Raw genomic sequence first — 19,658 nt, 5'->3', positions numbered from 1 at the left:
TACAGTTTTAGTAGCATAACGTTAATTTATGTTGATACTTCAGTTGGGGTAGATCAATCATCCTTCTAGACTGACAATATTTCCTTCATATGTACGGCTCTGCTTCCTATAGGTAGTTTGCATATTACACACTGGTAATACGTACCACAGTTTGAGAACCACTGGCATAATATCTTTATATGGCTCTTCTACTATTTTAACTTTATTACATCGATAAAATTTTATGTTATGTTGGAGTCAATTTTATTGATAGGTTTGTACCTAAAAAAGCATTCAATAAGAATTTTTTTTTGTTAAATGCCATCAGATAAAAAAACAATCATTCTTGATATTTCACAACACAATGTAACATATTTCAAAGTTAATAATTTTTATTAGTATTGATTCTTGCGACTCAATATTAATAAAAATACAAAAGCCCAAATACATTTTTGTTATCCGTCTTAAAAGTATTAAAAGTAAACTATTTGAAATATTGAAGTCATTTAATATTTGATCATTACTCTATTAATATTGTTTGTTATTTGAAAATGAGATAAATTGATAGAGTCTAAATAATAATACAGTCATTACAAAATGAAAAAACATGTAACTTGACAATTCAAATAAAATAATTTAAATAATGCGTACTCTTTGGTTCACAAATACTGATAAAAATACAATGCATAAAGGGTCAAAAAGATATAGATATGTCATTCATTTATATTTCTGTTATTTCAAGTGTGTTGGAATGGTCAAGTATCATGAGCTTCGAGTTCGTCTTCTTGTTTAATTTGTTTTCCTGTGACTTTGGTTGTAAATGAGATTTTGCATGAACGTTGGATCGAGCCAATGTCTTTGGACTATGTGTGCTAATGTTATCAAAGTGTTTCAGACCCTTTGGATGAGATTGACTTGCATGGAATGTTTCATTCAAGTCGTGCGTTAGTGTTCTTGAGGTTCTCTCGCTGCTCCTATGCGAAAAGGATGAGATAAACCATATAAATCGACGTGTTTTGAGGGCCTTTCGAAATCTTGTTCCAAATACGCAGTAAACCAAAAAGTTTACAGATGAATTGACAGTCAACATAAAATGACTGATTGCTGTTATTGCGTAGAGCCACTCAGGTTGTTGAGCAACAAGGCCTTTATGGCGTAAACATGAGACTGTTCTTTTAGTGACAGAGACTCGGTAGAATGCGAGGAAAAAACGGAAAATGTGACAAATGAAGAATACGAATACAATGCCGATAAGTACCATGGAAAGGGCAAATTCTTGCTTCATTCGCTTGTTTGCAGATGTAGCGGAGATTTGAATATCTCGCGATTTGCGAATTGTTACAACAATACTTCCATTACAAAATATAAGAACGGACAGGGGTATAATCGTTGTTAAAATGAGATCTGACCAGACTTTATAGTAATGAGTATAGGCTATATTGCGGGATAACCACGTGTTTTGGGCAACCAGTATGGTATTATTGTTTAGGTCCTTGAAGGAATATCAGGAGAAGATACATTAGCTATACATTAATTTAAATCTATAAAATACCTTCATTTCATTTAAAGAAGACTCAAACATCTTAGGAACATTAAATCCAATCGAGAGTAAGAGAACAGGAATGAGATACTTGATGAGTTTTTGTTTTGGCTCTGTTCGTGAGCGAATGGGTGAGGTGATTCCTCGATATCTCTCAATGGAGATTGCTAGTGTAGTATAGATGGATCCATAAAGTGCAATGTTGCCGGATGGATAAAATATTAAGAAAAGATATGGAATGACTGAAGAAGAGATAAGATACAAGCGATGAGCTCGAAAGACATAGATGAGCATGGCACATGCTGGAAAAGAAACAATATTTCAAACCTCTATAAATATTTTACAAATGCATACTTACCAATGAACAATGAGTCAAACACACATAAGCAAATAAGAAGTTTATTAAATGTCTCTTTGAACTCCTCCCGCCGAAGAATACAGATAGCAGACAAATTCCCCACAAGTCCAACAACGCCCACGATAATGGAAAGAACTCCCTCCAAGACTTCCGACCAAACATGGGATGATCGTCCAGAGAAAAGTCTACAAACACCATCTAAATCTTCATTTGTAGTATTAACAAATGTATTATTGACTTCACTTTGATTGAAAATAGTTTCTACTGAGTCTATCAGATCCTCCATTGAGATAATTTATTCTTTACGCGTTTGTGTCCTTCTGGGCGTGAAGTTAACTGCCTGGGAGTAATCCCTGCTAAAAAAAAAAAAAAAAAAAAAAAAACTTATTTTTTTGTTATAAATCAATCATTACAATATTTTGTTGATTTTTTTAATTATTATAAATAATTTTCTTTCAAGGAAGGTAAATTACAAGGAATAATTTATGAATAGGTTTTCTTGGAAGTTACGACTCATGAACATTTATGTACAAATATATATATAGCCTGTCAACATAAAAGTAGCCAAAAAAAAATTTATGTATTATATATGGATTCTTTGACAAATTATCTTACTTCTATCAACAGATTATTCTGATAACCCCTTAAGAATTAAGATAGCAAAAACTCTTCCTCACAATAAAAGAATTCGGAATTGATAGATTTTATTGAAAATTCCGTATGATTGGGCCCAAATTAAGTATCATAAATTTAATTAGTATTCTTAACTATAGTTAACATTTTGAGTTTCTCAAAACACCCCAGAAATTTGAATACAAAACCCATAATTGACATAAATATTTCTAGGAAACATTGTATGATCGTTATAAAATATATAAAATAATATATTTACATTTCTCCTTGTTTCGATTACAATCAAAACTGTTAAATCAACACATACAAATATAACCTATGGGAAATTTTGTTTTACTTTGAACTAAAAAAAAAGAAAAATTATATTTCAGTTTGACTGAAGATACTTTTGGTCTCTATTAACAATATACAGAAATTCTAGTTTGATAATGCCTTTTTTTATTCAATCCAGTCCAGTGGCAGTCTTAGTACGAGTTCTTCGGACTGTTGGTTCTAAACTTTCCGTCCTAGTATTTTTTTTTTTTTTTTTTTTTTTTTTTTTTTTTTTTGTAAAAATATCAATGGTTTATAATACCAAATAAGAGATATGATATTTATGTTAAGAACATTGCACATACGTGGCAAAAAAAAAATACTCATGTTTACATTATGAAATATAATGCAATATAAAACGGTCCTACCGATTGGTCCATTAAAATTTGAATACTTTGAATTTTAAACTTCAACAAGATATAATTTATTAATCAACAACAGAATTTCAACAAAATGAATAATATAAATAGACGTGTGTCTGAGCTCTCTTATTGATTAATTTAGCCACTCTTAGTGGCAATGATGGCTTCCAGGCAGCGACAGAAGGCCTGATATCCGCTGCAAATTGAGTCTTCTGTCATGGCCTCCCAGTACTGGCAGACAGTGCTTTGAGAATCTCGGTTTTTGGATTAAAGGTTGGCATCAGGGTTGTACGGGGCCAAAAGTGTAAAAAAAGTTTTCAAAAGAGTCTTGTAACGGAGGAGATGTGTTTCTTTCATTGTTGTTGTCAAAAGTGGCATCCCCACCCTCACAAGGCTCTTTCCACCTACTTTTTTGATAGCTTTCTAAACCAAGTATTACTTTTATTGGTATTATGACACTAATTGCTTATTCTTTAATCTATGGAAATATGAATTCATTTTGACCACTCAAACTTCATCAATTATTGAATTTATAAAAACTTAGCAAGAAGGAAAATTGTTTGTATTTAATTACTTGATTAAATGTCTGAGCTCACCCCCTTCCACCACTTACGTCTCATGCGAGTTGTTTCATATTTAAAATTGTAAAAGTATGGCAAGTATTAAAATAGGAATTTGTGTTCCGGAACCGGTACAAAAATATTGGATTTGTGAGAACATTGATGTGCACTAGTTTTGAGTAAACATGCAATCATAAATGTATATATCTAGCTTTTTAGATATGCTTATATGCATACATTTTATGCATACTCTCATAAACATATTACCTTAAAGTCTAACAAATGAGGCCCTTGATAATAAAAAGCAAGTACATACATACACCAAACTAAAAACTTTATTAGGGATATTAACACTAATGATCAAGTTCATGCACCTATTAAGTATTAGAACGACAAAATTCTGTTCAAAACAAGGATTAATATTTGTTGTTTCATCCGACCTAAAGCCTTTGATGCTCTTTTTGTTGATCTCCTTAATGTAATCAATAGAAGCAATGGACCCTAATGTCTACTATACTTCTACTAGGGCTTCTTATTTCCCGGGAAGTTGTGTTTGAGCGGAAGACCGGGGTAAAATTTTAATTAATTAATCATATTAGTAAATAATAAATATTTTGAAATTTAAGATTTTCTTATAGTTATACTTTAAGAAAAAAAAAATTGTAATCTATTTTTTTTTTTATTATTTGATAATAATACTTATAGACCCTTAAGGCCCCATTTTTTAGAAATATGTAACTTGATCCGATTCTTAACAACATTTTACAGCCTGTATGGGGTGAAAAAGGGACTAGATTGTTTCTCTAGTAAAGTTTCATAATTCAAAAAATTGCTCTGCTTCGTTGGGCATCAATTATTATATGTATTATCATATGCTGTATCATTACAAGGCATGGATCCTAAAAACTTTAAACGTAGTGATTATTCAATATTTATTTCAAATTTTTTCGTAATATACATTTATATATAATTAAATAAAGTTTACATTCAAACAAGAAGTTACCTCAAAGTTTAGAAGGCCGAGAAATCCCGGAAAAACGGGATCCCGAGATGGAATCCCTAGTTCCTACATCTATTTCTTTTGTGCGGCTAAAAAATGGAGGATTTAATGTAAAAAGGGTCGTGTAATCGCTATTCCATATGAATTAACCAAATATGTTTATACTTGGATTTGTATATTCATTACGTAGAACGTGGTAGGATTATGACAAGTTTTTTCTGATGTGGATTACATTTCATACTTTTATAAATAGCTGATGATGGATGGATTTCTATTCGTCGTAGGCTTACCAAAAAAAGCTTTCATAATAGATTATTATCAAAGAGGGGAAAATGGTCTAAATCCTCGTGAGTCTAAATCAATAAGAAAATACATATACTTTTTTATTTATACTCCCGAGGATTCTGACAATCTTCGCATCCATAAAATTACTATTACCTACCCTACAGATAGTGTTGGATTGGTCCTAGGTCTGATTTCCTAATCAGTCTCCCCCCTTTATTAATATTTTTATTTTTTTTTGCCTGATCTTTTTTACCATTCAACAGTCTTAAGGACTTATACGTTTGTCCTACAGTCTTCATAGTTATTCTTCACTCGAAGCTAAGATTGAATAATATAAAAACAAATAACTTAATCAGTTCTAGCCACACACCTATAAACTTCCGGCATTTTGTCTCCTGAAAGAGGTTACTTTGAATAACTGAAAGGAGAAAGTTACTACCTACGTCTTTTCAGCTGTTGCAGTTACCATAAAAGATCATAGACCGGTACTTAGGACTGACAAATTTTATTAGGATTGGACAAGATCCAAAACTACCTAGTGATAGTTCTACTCACCAACGAATAATACATGCATAGTTCAAGAGTACATGTTTAAGGGAATACAAATAACTTAAAAAATTGTTAAAAATATATTATACAACTTCGTAGAAATCAAATGTGGTAATGCAAAGAACAATATAATTGATGCAGAAGGAATTATTGTTAAATATCTTTTTTCATTCAAAACTTAAAAAATTTGGTTCTTTACGACTAACGACAAAATCTCTCCTGAAAAATAAAGAAAAATTTATAAAACTTATGGGTGCAATATAAATTTTTGGCATATAATACAGCATTGCCTCGCTACCAAAAAAATCCCAATGTATATTGTAGTCAGTTCTACATTCCCTTGACTCACCTGATACGTCTTTTATTTTTCATAAATAAACAAAGTAATATATTGTAATAAACTTATTTTCCTTTTCTAGGCTAGTGAACAGAGCGCAAAATTGAACGGCGTTCCATGAAACCTTCGTTCATTAAACATAAAACTGAACGGAACGGATTTATTTTTTCTGAATAGTTTGTAATAGTACTTACAAAAAATACAGGGAAACAAAAGTTTCATTTGTTTTTTGTTTTTTTTACTTTTTTAAATATGATTTAAAGGTCTGATAAAGCAAAGACGTAGGCGTGAGGAGGGAGGCCACAAATCGTGTTTCCATAAATCGGATAGAATATATTGAGGCATTGCTGTGTGTTCCTCGGACTTGTGTCTCAGGTGTAGTCCTGCTAGAGCACATAGTTTCCCTCTGGGTAGTTGAACTTCACAAGGGCAAGACCACTTCCTTGAGGACGTACTGGAACTCATTGGTCCCGATTTTCAGTCATTTCAGGAAACAATACAGGGACATCCACTTCACGTCTGATTGCTTTATTCCTAACATCATTGCGGAGACTGGGAACTTATTTTGATTGAATGAGGGAACTACATCGACCGCGTAGGTGATGTAGCACTCGTTCCTGGAGTGTTTGACTTGTTCACGGTACAATTTTTTTTCACTTGTTGCTGTCCTGTGTGTAAATCAAATTCATCCATACTTTACCTTTTGGCCTCCATTTCGACAATGAATGAGCCGATTTTAGTCAGTTGTTGCTCATTCGAACGCTTATATTCTCCGGATTATTGTATAAAAAATCTTAAAATCTACTTTTCAAATGAAGTCTCCCTGACCCTATCAAAGTGGAATGATTGGAACGCTGAATGGAATGCCGAAAGAAACATAAATAATGGCTGAACGATGAAAACTGAAAGGGAAAAAATGGAACGGAACGCTGAACTGAGTGTCGAAATAGCGGAACGCTTACAAGCCTGCCTGTTTCTAAAAGGACATGAATACAATTTCTTTTTGATGAACGTCATCTAGAGCCAAACTTAATATATTTCAGAACTAATATGCATGACTTAAATGGACCGGACTGAGACTAAAATGAACGGAACTGCAGTTTTTAGTCATAAATAAGGACTGAAATAGCAGTAAGTGTATAGGTAGATAGTATTATTTCTATGAAGAAACTTTGGCTATCATATAGCAATACCAAATTGTATAGCTACGCATTTAATAAAATATCCCTAATCAATATTTTAATACAGTATCGAATAAAATACCATGGTGAATTTTAATTTTGTGAATTATATATTTATCTATAATTCATTTTAAAAATTGTGGAGAAATCTCTTGGATGCTAGTAGACTTATTTAAGTAACTAACAACTGATTTCAGAATTTTTTTATTTTTCTTATAGAAAAGAAGGTTGCGTGATACCAGAAAGATAAGGACAAGCTCGAGTACCTATGAGAATATGTTGTCAATTCTTGTATTAGTGAGGTAACACTGACGTATTAATTTATTTTTGAATTCATAAATAGTTAGAGTCAGATGTTTTAAATCAGAAAGAATCAACTGACGAAAACAGCTAAAAGGATAATACTTTTTGTGTATCCCAAAAAGTTAATCGTGAATGGGATATGAGCCTTGTTAACTTTTTGTTTACGAGGCTCTCAAGTTTGCTTCAAAAATGTTGGTCTAATTAACCCTTGAGATTCAAAAGGGTATTTAATATACCCATATAAAAATAAATATACTTCCCTTGAATTAATTTTCAAATAAATTATAAAGTAATATGCAAGATATATTCTTTGTCAATCAAGAAATTATGCATATGATTTTCAAACCAATAGAAATGAAACAGATTTTCTTCTCACTTAAAGAAACATATATCCGCAAACTATTTGAAAAACATACACAATACAGGTTTGATCTTAAAAAGTGTATTATTTTCAATACGGTATATCTATCATTGGTGCAAAATAACAGAGGAGGCCAACAAGAATCTTATCTCTGAACAGCTAAGACGATTGTAAAGAGCAAAGAAGATTCTAAATTTTCTCAAAGTAATCAAAAATTCGGGCTATGTTTCCTTTTTACTATGAAAAAAAAATCACCTTTATGACATTTGGAATGAACAAAACAGGTGCTACATCAAAAATGAACAGACAGATTCTCAGCTTCAGTGAGACATGGCTTGAGAACAAAAAACAAGTGGCCAGCATAGGCAAGGTATGCCCTTAAATTTTTGTGGAGAGGAGAGAGTGGCTCAATACAGATGCTTACATCGAACTTCTAGATAAAAAAGTACTACCACGGGCCACAGAAAAGTTTGAGGACAAATAAGTTATCACTCAAGACGGATCTCCGTGTCATTCCAACGCTATGATCCAGCCCTTCCTGAGATACAACTTTCCGCACTTTGGTACCTCAACATTTGGCCACTCTCCTCTCCAGGCGCGAACCCCTTGGATTACTCCATCTAGGGACGTCTGAAGGATAAGAGGGGTGCTACTCCTCACAGGAGTGTCCAGGCTCTCGAGGTTTCCATCAAGAAGGAATAAACCGAGCTGAGGGCTGAAACATTGAATAAAAATTGCGTCAAACACTATTTTCAGATTATTTTGTAAAAATAAATGACCCTACTAAACCTCCGTTTAAATTTTACTCTTGACAAAAAAAAAAAATGCGTACCGCTAGATAAGATCAACTCTGTATTATACGTATTGATATATAACCTTTGTTATTTTTAAGCTTCCATAATAATCTGTAGAATGCATGAAGCCTATTTTCAAGGATTAAGTAGTATGTTTAATGAAATCATTTTTGTCATTATAAAAAATAACAGAATTAATTGGATGTAAAAAAAATATGTAGTAGACACTGGTGTCCCATTAAAAGAGATGATTTGCAATGTTGCATATGTATATAACATATTTTATGTGTTAAATGCTAATTATGTTTTGAAAAATTGATGTTAAATTAATGTTTTCACATAAGGAAGGATTGATATTATTTAAAATATAAAATCATCAGAAATTAAACTCTAAGTTAAATCAATAAATACTCTAAACATGAAAATTTTGTATACTCTTTCTTTTTCAATCTTGGTTGGTCAAAAAACGAGCAATTATTCAGTTTGAGTAGAATAGTTCAGAAAAATTCAAAAATCCCTTCTTTACTTTAGTATCATTCCACAAGAAATGGATCCCTAAATTCATAGTATAAAATAACCTATTAAAAATCAATTTTTTGTTATTGGCTTAAGTATAAATATTTATTAAAGTTTAGATGTCATTCCTATTACGAAAAAATTAGTCTACGTATCTATTTTAATTGAAAAATGTTCTCATTTTACTTGTAAAATTTTGATGATTTATAAAACTCACAATTATATTCCGATTCGACCTTAAAGTTCCATTGCTAACAACCGCTATAAACAACCATAATATTTATTTATTACTTTGACCCTCTATCATTTAGGATGCTTGAACAAATCGTCGACTGACATACCGTCGAATGGACAAAATCCGAATAGACTAATAAAGACTTTTAGCGTTTATATTTCTTAATACAATCCTTACGAATCTATCTTTTTAGAGCTATTTAACTAACATGAACGAAGAGGAATCCCTCTAGTTGGACAAAAAAGGACGGGGAAAAATATACATAAACTGATTGGGATCCCAAAACTTGTAGTAGTACTCTAATATTAATAAAATAAAATTTGCAAAATGTATATTTCGTGTTTGTAAAAATAGTTTGATAAAGGAAAACCAATCATATATATTGTCTTTACTACAATAATATCGGACTTTCCGACATGTTTATGCCTTATTAGACTAATTTGTACTAAACTCAATAAAAACCTTACCTTTATTGACACATTAATTTTAGCAAAATGGATACACATGAGGAAAGTTATTCTCATTTATCATACAAAATTAGATTGGATAATACTTCAATATATAGTGATTCATTAATTGTGTTGAAAAGAATATACATGACATTGCATTTGATTATATTAAATTTGGAAGGGCAAAATTAAATAAAAAGTATTATGCTTCGTTCTACGATACTTGCTTAAAGAAAATATTCTTTTAAGTCCTTACTTTTGGGTGCAAATTGAATATAACTGAATGTTTTTCGTAGACTTAAAGTTTAAACATTAAAATTGAATTAACAAAAATATATTTTTGCATAGAATGATATAATATTTTTTTTTTAAATATTGCCACTTTTAAAAAATTTAGCAATGTCATGAATGAAGCAAAATATTGCATAACATAAGGTTTGTAGGTATAAGGAAGACATTGATTATACATTTCAAAATTTCTTTCAAAAACATCACTTCTTGGAAATCCAAAAAAAATCCAACCCCCTTGGGTCGAAGGTTATATTTAAATTACACTAAAAAGTACATTGAAGTGTCTGTCAAACTCACTACAAAAGTATTTTTTACCTGGTAATTAATTACCAGTCCATGTAAAAAAAGTTCTCGTAGATATCATTGATATATTATACTTTTAATTCATCTTGAATGATGATATTCATATTTATGTAGTAGTGTAGTAATTCACTTTCCGAAGAAGAAAATTTTTTCAATTATTAATTTAAATATAAATACTTAAATTACTTAGGAAATTTACAATTTATTTACATATTATATACAGTAATAAGTAATTTAAAAACTTAAAAAATGCTACTAATCGTCATTTTTCAACATGAAACTAATATATATATTTAAACTCAACCAAGAGGTATGCCGAATCAAAAATTATAACCAAGTTATTTCCATCTAGGTAATGAAATTCAACAATTTAATTGATATTTTTGGTATATAATTGAATTTTTTATTGGTATATATCTGTTCTAGTGCTGTTTGATACATCGGTACTTAAAGATATATTACGCTATTGGCGTATTTAAGATTGTACTACGGTAGGGGAAATGTTGAGTTAAGTTCGTGTGATTTTTTATTCGTAAGGATTTTTTTAATGAACTTGTTTTGAGTACTAACAGTATTGTTGTGTCGTTCACTATTCAGGACCGATGACCGCAGTCTAATCCGATCCCATCAAGTCCAGTCCCACATGTTTACCTTAAAGAAGGTAAAATTGATCCCTCATGATGTCAACGAGGGTATTTTTCGTCTGGGATCAATAAATTAGGACCAACACAACACTAACTGTGAGCTGTGGAACATAGGTTTTTTCATTCAATATGGCATCCACTTTGCTTTAATGACGACCTCTATTCTAGCCTTAAAGCTGGTGTTTGCCTTATCGATATACTCTTCAGGATAGTCTGCATCCTCCTTGTCGATGGCAGCTTCCCGAAAGTCCACATTGGGGTGAGGGGTAGCATTGATCTTCTTCTCGATGGTACCCCCCCAGAAGTTGGTCAGGGGGGTTGAAGTCAGGGGAACTGGGTGGTTTTTTTTTTTTTTTGTACCTCTTGAGTCTCTTGTGCCTTTACTAAAGATGAGCCTTGGTCTTAGGAAATAGGAATTGAGGCCACAATCTTCGTGGATAGCAACCCTGATGGTCTTGGGATTAACGTTGTGGTTTTAGACTAGCCTTTATATGCTCGTCATTGGGTCGGCATCTACCTTGGCCTTTAGAATGTTTATGAAAGGCCTCATCTCTCTTCTTGTTGAAGCCACTACTTCCAGGTTACCTCTCGGTGCCCAAACTGGTGTTTCTAACGTTGTATACGGCAGACTGTGAGGATAGTGACCACCGACAATCTTAGCGATATTCTTTTTGCTTACTTGGGCATAAAGGAAATCATGTACCCTTTATTTCCTTTGGCTTCTTGCTAGTTCATAAATAAAACAAACTTCTTAATCAGATGAGTCGTTTGTGGAGAAGAGTAAAAAAATAAATCGCTCATTTTTTACTCCTTACTTTGTATACTTAATTGATATTGGAACCGGTGTTTCCAACTGTTGTACTTAATCAAAAAATTGGCCTGTCCATGAGGTGCTAATTAATTACATGAACCCTATAACCCCAAAATGGTTTTACATAATTTTGAAAAAGAAGTAAGAAGTAAAGATCTAGCCCCCCTCCCCCCCAAGACAAAAATTCAGTGCAGACACCCCTGTAAGTGTATGTCACTTGCCATTTACAAGATACGAAGTTCGTTTTAAAAGTTCGAACAAAGTCCAAGAGATGGCACTACTTATGCGTATCGAGGTTATGTTTATTTGGTATCATCTTTTGGAAGAACACACACCAACTTTCAGCCCGATGGGTATATTTCTTTCTGTTTGGTATTCGTTTAAATCAAAGAATAGGCCGGAAAGCGACTGTCTTTTGAATTCACAAGGAGTCATCCTTATTGACTATTTGAAAAAGAGTAGGTGCTAATTATTCATCGCTATTACACCGTTTGAAAACCGAGCTTTAAGAAAAAGACCCAGGATTGGCACACAAAAAGGTCCACGACAATGCATTAGCTCCCACCTCAGCAGTTGTGATCACAAAATCCATGGAAAGAAGATGCCAACTCGAGATGCCCACAACACTAGGAATCTCACGCACCTTCACTCTTCTGTCATTCATCCCCATATCATGGACTTTATCACTAATTTCTTGAGTATCAACCTCAACACGGCGTTCAGAACGATCATCTTCACTTGTTCCCATATGGCCACTCAAAGAAAAAAAAATTGAAAGCACTTATAAACTGCTCTAATCGAAAGTGCAAAGTCCCCATAATGTTTATCAAGCTTTTTTTTTATTCTTCTAAGGCGTTTTGTCTTACACAAAGTAATTTTTAATCAACATACAACCAGACAGAAATAGACCGATCTGGCTGAAAATTGATCAGTGTTATTCCAAGAAATGCTACTAACTAAACCAAACCTTGATACGTGGCAGTAGTACAATCTATCGGACTTTGAACGGACTTTTCTAACGCCCCTGTATTTGTCTAATATTTTCAGTAAAAAAAGTATCGAAAAACACCAAAATACCGAAACATATATATGTGTTGACCCTTACAGGAGAGTATTAGTACCGTGACAACCCTAATTGGTATGCCATAAAAAGTTGTAACATTTTATGCATTGAAAAATTAAAATCATACATATTGTTTATCCAAATAATACAAGAACTGAACAATGCTTTTTTGAGTATCATTAGACTTAATGCTTGACTATAAATCTTGTTTTTTTTTAAATAAATAAAAATAAGTCATAAAAAAGTAATCGTAAAATTGTGTTAAAATAAAAATGAGTATACAATTCTAATAAAATTCATTTATTTGAGTGAGTCATGATATGAGTGTAAAAATAAATGGAACAAAATAATTGAGTGAGGGGATTTAAATTTCGAAAAGATTGAACGGACGTCAATTTTATGTTTTATCATATGCCATATATTCGCAGATTATGAGCTTGATTGATATACTAATTGGCAATTCCAACTTGTGATATTCATCTCTGTCAACTGACTCTGATGGTGTAATAATAATAAGTTAGCCAATCAACTTATTTCCTTTATTTAAATAAGAATAAGACTCAAATGTAAGAAAATCGGCTGGAACAGTACTTTATAAAAATATTTAGGTCTTGAAATTGTATTCACAGACTTGAGGCTGGATACCAAAGAGTTTGAGCTCTATCTGGAATTGCAATACAAAGGGATCCTATCTCTGGTATTGAGCGCAAAATGTGTTAATGTATGACGATATTTAAAGGTAGTTAAGTTCCTTTTAATTGGCTACGACTAAATATATTCGCTTGACAATCATATAAGCCCTTATATTTATTTTTGAAATATAAACATTGATCCATTCACTGAGTGATCTTTTTTGTATTCCAACCTGTTCTTCTAACAAACAGTAAAAGAATAGAAACCCAAAGCTATATAGTGGTTTATTTGAGTGAGTCATGATATGAGTGTAAAAATAAATGGAACAAAATAATTGAGTGAGGGGATTTAAATTTCGAAAAGATTGAACGGACGTCAATTATCCTATTATTTTCTCAGGAAGTAGTTTTACTTTTATTTAGCAGTAAGTATATTTTACCTACGAGTAAATTATAATTCTATTAAATCAACGTTCAGTGAACTAATAAGAACCAAATTTTGGCTAATCAACAGCTTACAAAAAAGAAATTTTAACACTAGAAGTAAAAATCACATGAATTACACAAATACTGAGAACTTTTTCAATGGCACTATATAGAATTTCTTAATATAACTTTTGTAACAAAATATATTCAAAAATGGGCACTCTTTTAATTTTGTTAATAATTATTATTCATTTATAATTATAGCCAAATTTCATATTCTCAGAAGGTTTATAGGACACTGTGTTACGTTGTTAACAGAAAAAGCCCACGATGTATTTTGTTGTCACCCATCGATTCCCTCGTTTTGCTTGATACGTCATGGCTATTTCATAATCAAGCCTTTTTGATAAATACACAAAGTAATAAGTTATTCTATAGTTATGCTCTGTTTCCAAAAGAATAGGAATACAATTTCTTGTTAATACCTCATCGTTTTATATAATATATATTAGCCATTTTATTATTTATAACAAGAAATTTTGGCTATCATGCAAAAATACAAATTTAAAGCTACGTTTTTAATAAATTATTACTAAGCAATATTATAATGCAGTATCGAATGAAATACTGCTTAGGATTTTAATATCCATACGATATATATAATTCATCATAATTCATTCTGGGAGTACATCAAAAATAAATAGCAGTTCATATGAATGTCTTATTTGGATAACTACAGATGATTTTGGGACTTTTTTTTTGTTTTTCTTTTTGTACAAAAGTTTGTGTTATACAATAAAAGTAAAAGTTCTTAAACTGTTTCAGTTTTTTTCATTCTTGAGGAGAGAACATCCAATTGTCAAGTCTCACCACGAGTTTATTTCCTCAAGAATGACACTAAAGAGATATGAGTGTAAGTCAGTCCTTGGTGGACTAAGTGTATCATTTAGATTGGAAAAGGGAGTGAGTCATTCTTACCTATGACCATGCCTGACAAAGAGTTCCTTCATCTCAGCTAATTTAATGAAAGGTCATGACAGCTAGGCTGCTCTCCTTTCAAACATTCTTTAAATTGTCAGGGCTACCAAGTTCATTTTCGGTTACTTTTTTTTATAAATACCAAAAATATTTACAATCCTCAGTGTTACTCTCAGTCTTCATGAGCACTTGCACACGTGCTTAATTTAATTGTTCTCCCCTCAATAATGAAATGATAATAAAAACAGCTTTAGAAAATAAAAAATACTCCTCAGATTCCCAACATCAAGAAAAAATGTAGGAACGTAGTTCAATGAGAACTCGGGAGAACTCAATATTCGTAAGTTTGCGCCCCAGTTGTTCCTAGAGAAGGAAAGATATATAATTGTAAATGTATGTAATAGAATTCAAAGAAGATTCCTATGTCAGATGAAGTAATTTTGTTACTTTAATGTTTACTTATACTTAATCATTGTAACTCCATCTGAACAATCAAAGAAACATTGAAAAATATACATATATACCATCAAGACATTGCTTATAAATTACAACTCTTTGTATTGTAGTCCTTTGTATTTGTGGAAGTTGTTGCAATGATTTAATAATAACTAGAAATAAATTACCATTTCTATAATAACTCCATTCAAAACACATTCAATTCCTGAAATAAATAGATATTTTGTAAGAATATTTATGTAATCAAATTATTTGGATGAACTGAATGGACATTCACCTTTTTAGTAGTCACAAAAAAAATTTCACTAATGAAAAGATTTGTTATTTTTTTTACAGAACATATCCTATAAATATGCATTTTGATAAATTAGACAAACAAATTTTGATATGAAATATGTATGTAGCACATCAAATACCAAGCTATCAATTGCAAAAATTTCATAAAATTTATAATTAAAACTAATTAAAAAATAATAAACAAATATATAGATACATTCTGGTCTTTAATTAATTGTTATGGACATCAAGGAGTATCATTCTGATTGAAATGTTATTCACAAAATTTGATGAAATGAAATATTTTGTGTAAAAGAACTCGGTTAAATACCCATAAATTTATAATATTTACTTATAGAAAAATAATTCAATATATATTAAAAAGAAAAGTTCATACAAAAAAAATGTCATTTTCAATAATTAAAAAAAAAGGTCATTTAACAAATAAAGGTTATCCAAGTGTTTACCCCCTTCCACAAAAAAAACTCTTGACACAGCGCTTGGCGGCTCAAGACTACAAAGGGGGACAGTCTACACAACACATCTGAACATAAAAAAAATGAAATTATGTTGTTAAAATTTAAGTCTTGTAATTTTAAGAAAAACTAATTCATATTTAATAAAACAGTTTGACAATCAAAAATTGTCAAAAAATTTTTTTTTTTTTTTAAATAATCCAAAAATCCCTAAGTGAATAAGATATGAAGTGTATTAGTCTATTCCCCATTCCCTAAATTGTACGAACCGAGACTCCATTTGTTTGTGGATGTAACGTTACGTTTATCAAATCACTCTTTGATTAGTATTTTTTGAGAGGGCACTTTAAAAAAAAACTTAATTTAGAAATATTTCTTCACATTCAACGACTATCACATAATCAACAGAACTGCATTGTTTCTACGATTGTAAGTGCAAATAAAACTACCTTGCCAAAAAAAAATGTTATTCATACATAAAAAGAATACGTGCTGATTTGTACCTTAGATTTTTTTTTTTAAATTAATAGCTCATATATTTTTTTACAGGGGATTCTTTTTTTATTGTTTAAATAAATCCTATGGATTTAGCTTTGGCAAAAGTTTGATGTCTCATAATGTTACACTCGAAAACAGTCTTAGGAAACGACCTTTGCTACATGACGAAATCACGGAAATCAGTCAATAACATCAATATATCTCGACCATATCTTGGAGGCATAATTACTTCCTATTTATAAGAATAATATTACTTTAATTTATCCTAAATTAAGAATAATGACAAATTATTCTCGTGTATTAAATATATGCTACTCATGGTCATTAAGTATCTCATTCAATTGATAAATAAGGAAAATTACTATTGAAAATAATGCTTTGTAGAAAGTACTTTAAAGTTTGGGACATTTCTCAAGGACCTAAAGTAAGGATTGAAACAATATTTATAAATCCATACCATAGTCAGAATTTGGAGCCTCCCTCTAGTAGTGGAGGTTTCTAACATTTAAAGGTGAGCTGGGAACTTGTACTGGTGATTCGGACTCCAGTCCGACTTAATTGTAGGGCTCCTTATATACGAAATACTCGCAGTTCAAGGACTCTTAATCAAAAGACTTCAGACTCGATTTGGACAAACGGTCAAAAGGAATTTACTCAAAACACTTAATACTTCAGAACACATCATTGGATTACCAACTATTTTTAATAATCAGAAACTATTTATTTTAATGAAATAAAATCTTTTTGGGAATTAAAATAAAATTTATATACTCTAAAATAATTTTTGAGAATGTCAATCTAATTTTATTTCAAAACAATAAAACTTAACATTTCTAATTAAAGATTTACTTAGAGTAGTAATAGGTGGCTGACTTTAATCACGAAATAAAAAGCCTTCTTAAGCCTCAAAGGCCCACTATGTCAAAATGACAAAATGTCTTTCTTTTTTTTACCAATGTCATTATTTGAGATGGATTTGTAACTCTGTAAAACAGGTGGTCCATTGAAATCTGAACACTTATTAATTCGTTAATTAATGAAGGTTGAGTGATTGAAATCGCAAAGACTGTCCAAGTCATGACTGCTATCAAACGTATGATACTTGACTCGATAATTTCCTTAAAGTTTCGGGCACCTCTGATTTCGAGGAATTATTGATATTCGTTAGAAAATGTATTATCTTACCGTTGTTACCACATATAATGTAGGTATGTGCATTGCCTCGATTTCAACTTGACTTTGCATTTATTCCATGCAAGGCAAGGATTTCACTGATACAGCAGATGAATAATATTCTCCCAAAGGAATGGATGAATGAATCTCCTTGAATCACTTTATTCATATATTTAGATATGATGAAGTATATAAAAGACAACTGTCCACTTATGCAAAATACACTCATTTTGTATATCAATTTATGAAAAAAATAATATGCCAGAGCGAATAAGCATAGAGTATAATACAAAACTTGTAAGTGGCTTGCTCTTTATGTCAGGCATGAGTTGGTTTTTCAAAAGAAAGATTAATATATTTAAGAGCATATTATATAGAATTATGCAATCTGTATTTGTCCAAGACTTGATTCCCTCCCACTGACACTGCAAAAAGTGATTACAATAGATATACTAGTATTATGCAATATCATCTATTTAATATATATCTCTTGACTCAATAAACACACATTTTCCCATGGGGCCAAAACTATTCTATTCGTTTGAAGGTCGTCATCCTTGGATAAGCATTCGATAAACCTTCATGAAACTGTACCAAAATAATAAAATGTATAAAAAAGAAAAGGAATTATCCTTAATTGTTGGATACCCAAATGGAGATGGAGGAAATTATTGTTGCTCCTGCAGGTGCTACATGTACAATGATTATATTTTTCTCGAAATGCAGAGAACAGGACTTTCGATCGATTTCTCTTACATTTTACATTACACTTTAAAATCTTATTGTTTTTTTCCGAGATAAAATATTTAAGTTTTACTCACTCTAATATTTTAATGGTCGACCGTTATGGGCTTGAACTATTGTCGTTGGTTTAAAAAATTCAGGTTGTGCCAAATGGAAATTTCATTTGAATTTTGATGCTTAATTCGAGGTTGCGCGTTTTTATTCAAAAAAATTCTGAGGTTGCAATAATAATCCAAAACTATGAGCAAACTATTACATCTACAACCATAACAATCTGTAAATAACCAAAAAGTCTTAAAATATGTTCGGGGTAAGATCCCAACGGGTTCAAAAATGATAAACATTGTAAAATGTACACTAGTCAATATTTAGTTTTTTCAGCTTTCAAATGGTATAATTTTATGAAATTCTGTTAAAAATTGAGTCTACTGGACCATTTTTTTAGTTTTGATGGACATTTTGTATTTTAGTAGGACTAAAACTTCTCGCAGGTTTCGCTTCATTTTTTCAGCATTACTTTTTATATCTCTAATGAGAGAAAGTTGTGTTTAAGGAGCAAAGATGAAGAAAAATTGTTTCTGCTAAATTGATTAATAATTTGAATTCTGTCTTCCTTGTGATAAAAATTGCAAGTTTGCACATCCACCGCAACAAACCTCACACCCCTACTTGAAAATTATCCAAAACAGTCATCATTATTCATTGATTATTGAGTAAAGAACATCTAAGTATGATTCAACTCGAGTACGTGTACTCATAAATGACAAATAGTAACACTTAGTATTTTGTGGGAAGCCGTAACTTGTTGGACTCAAAGTATAATAAACAATCGACATCTGAGTAGTTCAGGCCAATGTCATTGCAAAATACGGAGTGGGATTTATTTTATTTCCTTCATCTCATTGCTACATGTAAAGAGTGGCCCACAAAACTTTTTCTTTTTGATATTGCTATAAAAAAAATAGATGAATATTTTTCAATATTTTTTTTTCATTTGAAAGCTTCAACATTCCGGTTAATAATGGAACACCACTTTATTCATATGGCCGCCGTCGCTGGCCTTACAGTAGCCCATTCTGTCGACCCAATTTTTCAATACATTTTCGATTGTGTGAGCTTCAATAGCTGCAATG

At 31.2% G+C, this 19,658-nt stretch overlaps 1 protein-coding gene across 10 annotated transcripts in view; it reads right to left on the bottom strand.

Moving 5' to 3' along the window:
* Window positions 1-466: 466 nt before the first annotated feature.
* LOC121113621 (FMRFamide receptor) overlaps window positions 467-19,658 on the bottom strand; it is a 36,701-nt gene continuing 17,509 nt past the window's right edge. For 2 of the 10 annotated variants that reach the window (XM_040707485.2, XM_071886939.1), the window contains exons 2-5: window positions 18,603-18,799; window positions 1,878-2,233; window positions 1,532-1,821; window positions 467-1,471 (exon numbers count right to left, since the gene is read on the bottom strand). In XM_040707485.2, the coding sequence (XP_040563419.1) occupies window positions 701-1,471; window positions 1,532-1,821; window positions 1,878-2,163 (1,347 nt within the window). In that variant the 5' untranslated portion in view covers window positions 2,164-2,233; window positions 18,603-18,799 and the 3' untranslated portion in view covers window positions 467-700. Of the gene's footprint in view, window positions 1,472-1,531; window positions 1,822-1,877; window positions 2,234-11,352; window positions 11,936-15,525; window positions 15,564-16,379; window positions 16,612-18,602; window positions 18,800-19,658 lie in introns of those variants that run through there. The other 8 variants (XM_040707462.2, XM_040707492.2, XM_040707478.2 and 5 more) reach the window with 7 other exon arrangements.

Source organism: Lepeophtheirus salmonis, chromosome 1 (assembly GCF_016086655.4).
Source record: "Lepeophtheirus salmonis chromosome 1, UVic_Lsal_1.4, whole genome shotgun sequence".
NCBI classification, from domain to species: domain Eukaryota; kingdom Metazoa; phylum Arthropoda; class Copepoda; order Siphonostomatoida; family Caligidae; genus Lepeophtheirus; species Lepeophtheirus salmonis.
The sequence above is the reverse complement of the archived record's forward strand: the minus strand, read 5'-3'. Positions and strand labels throughout refer to the sequence as shown.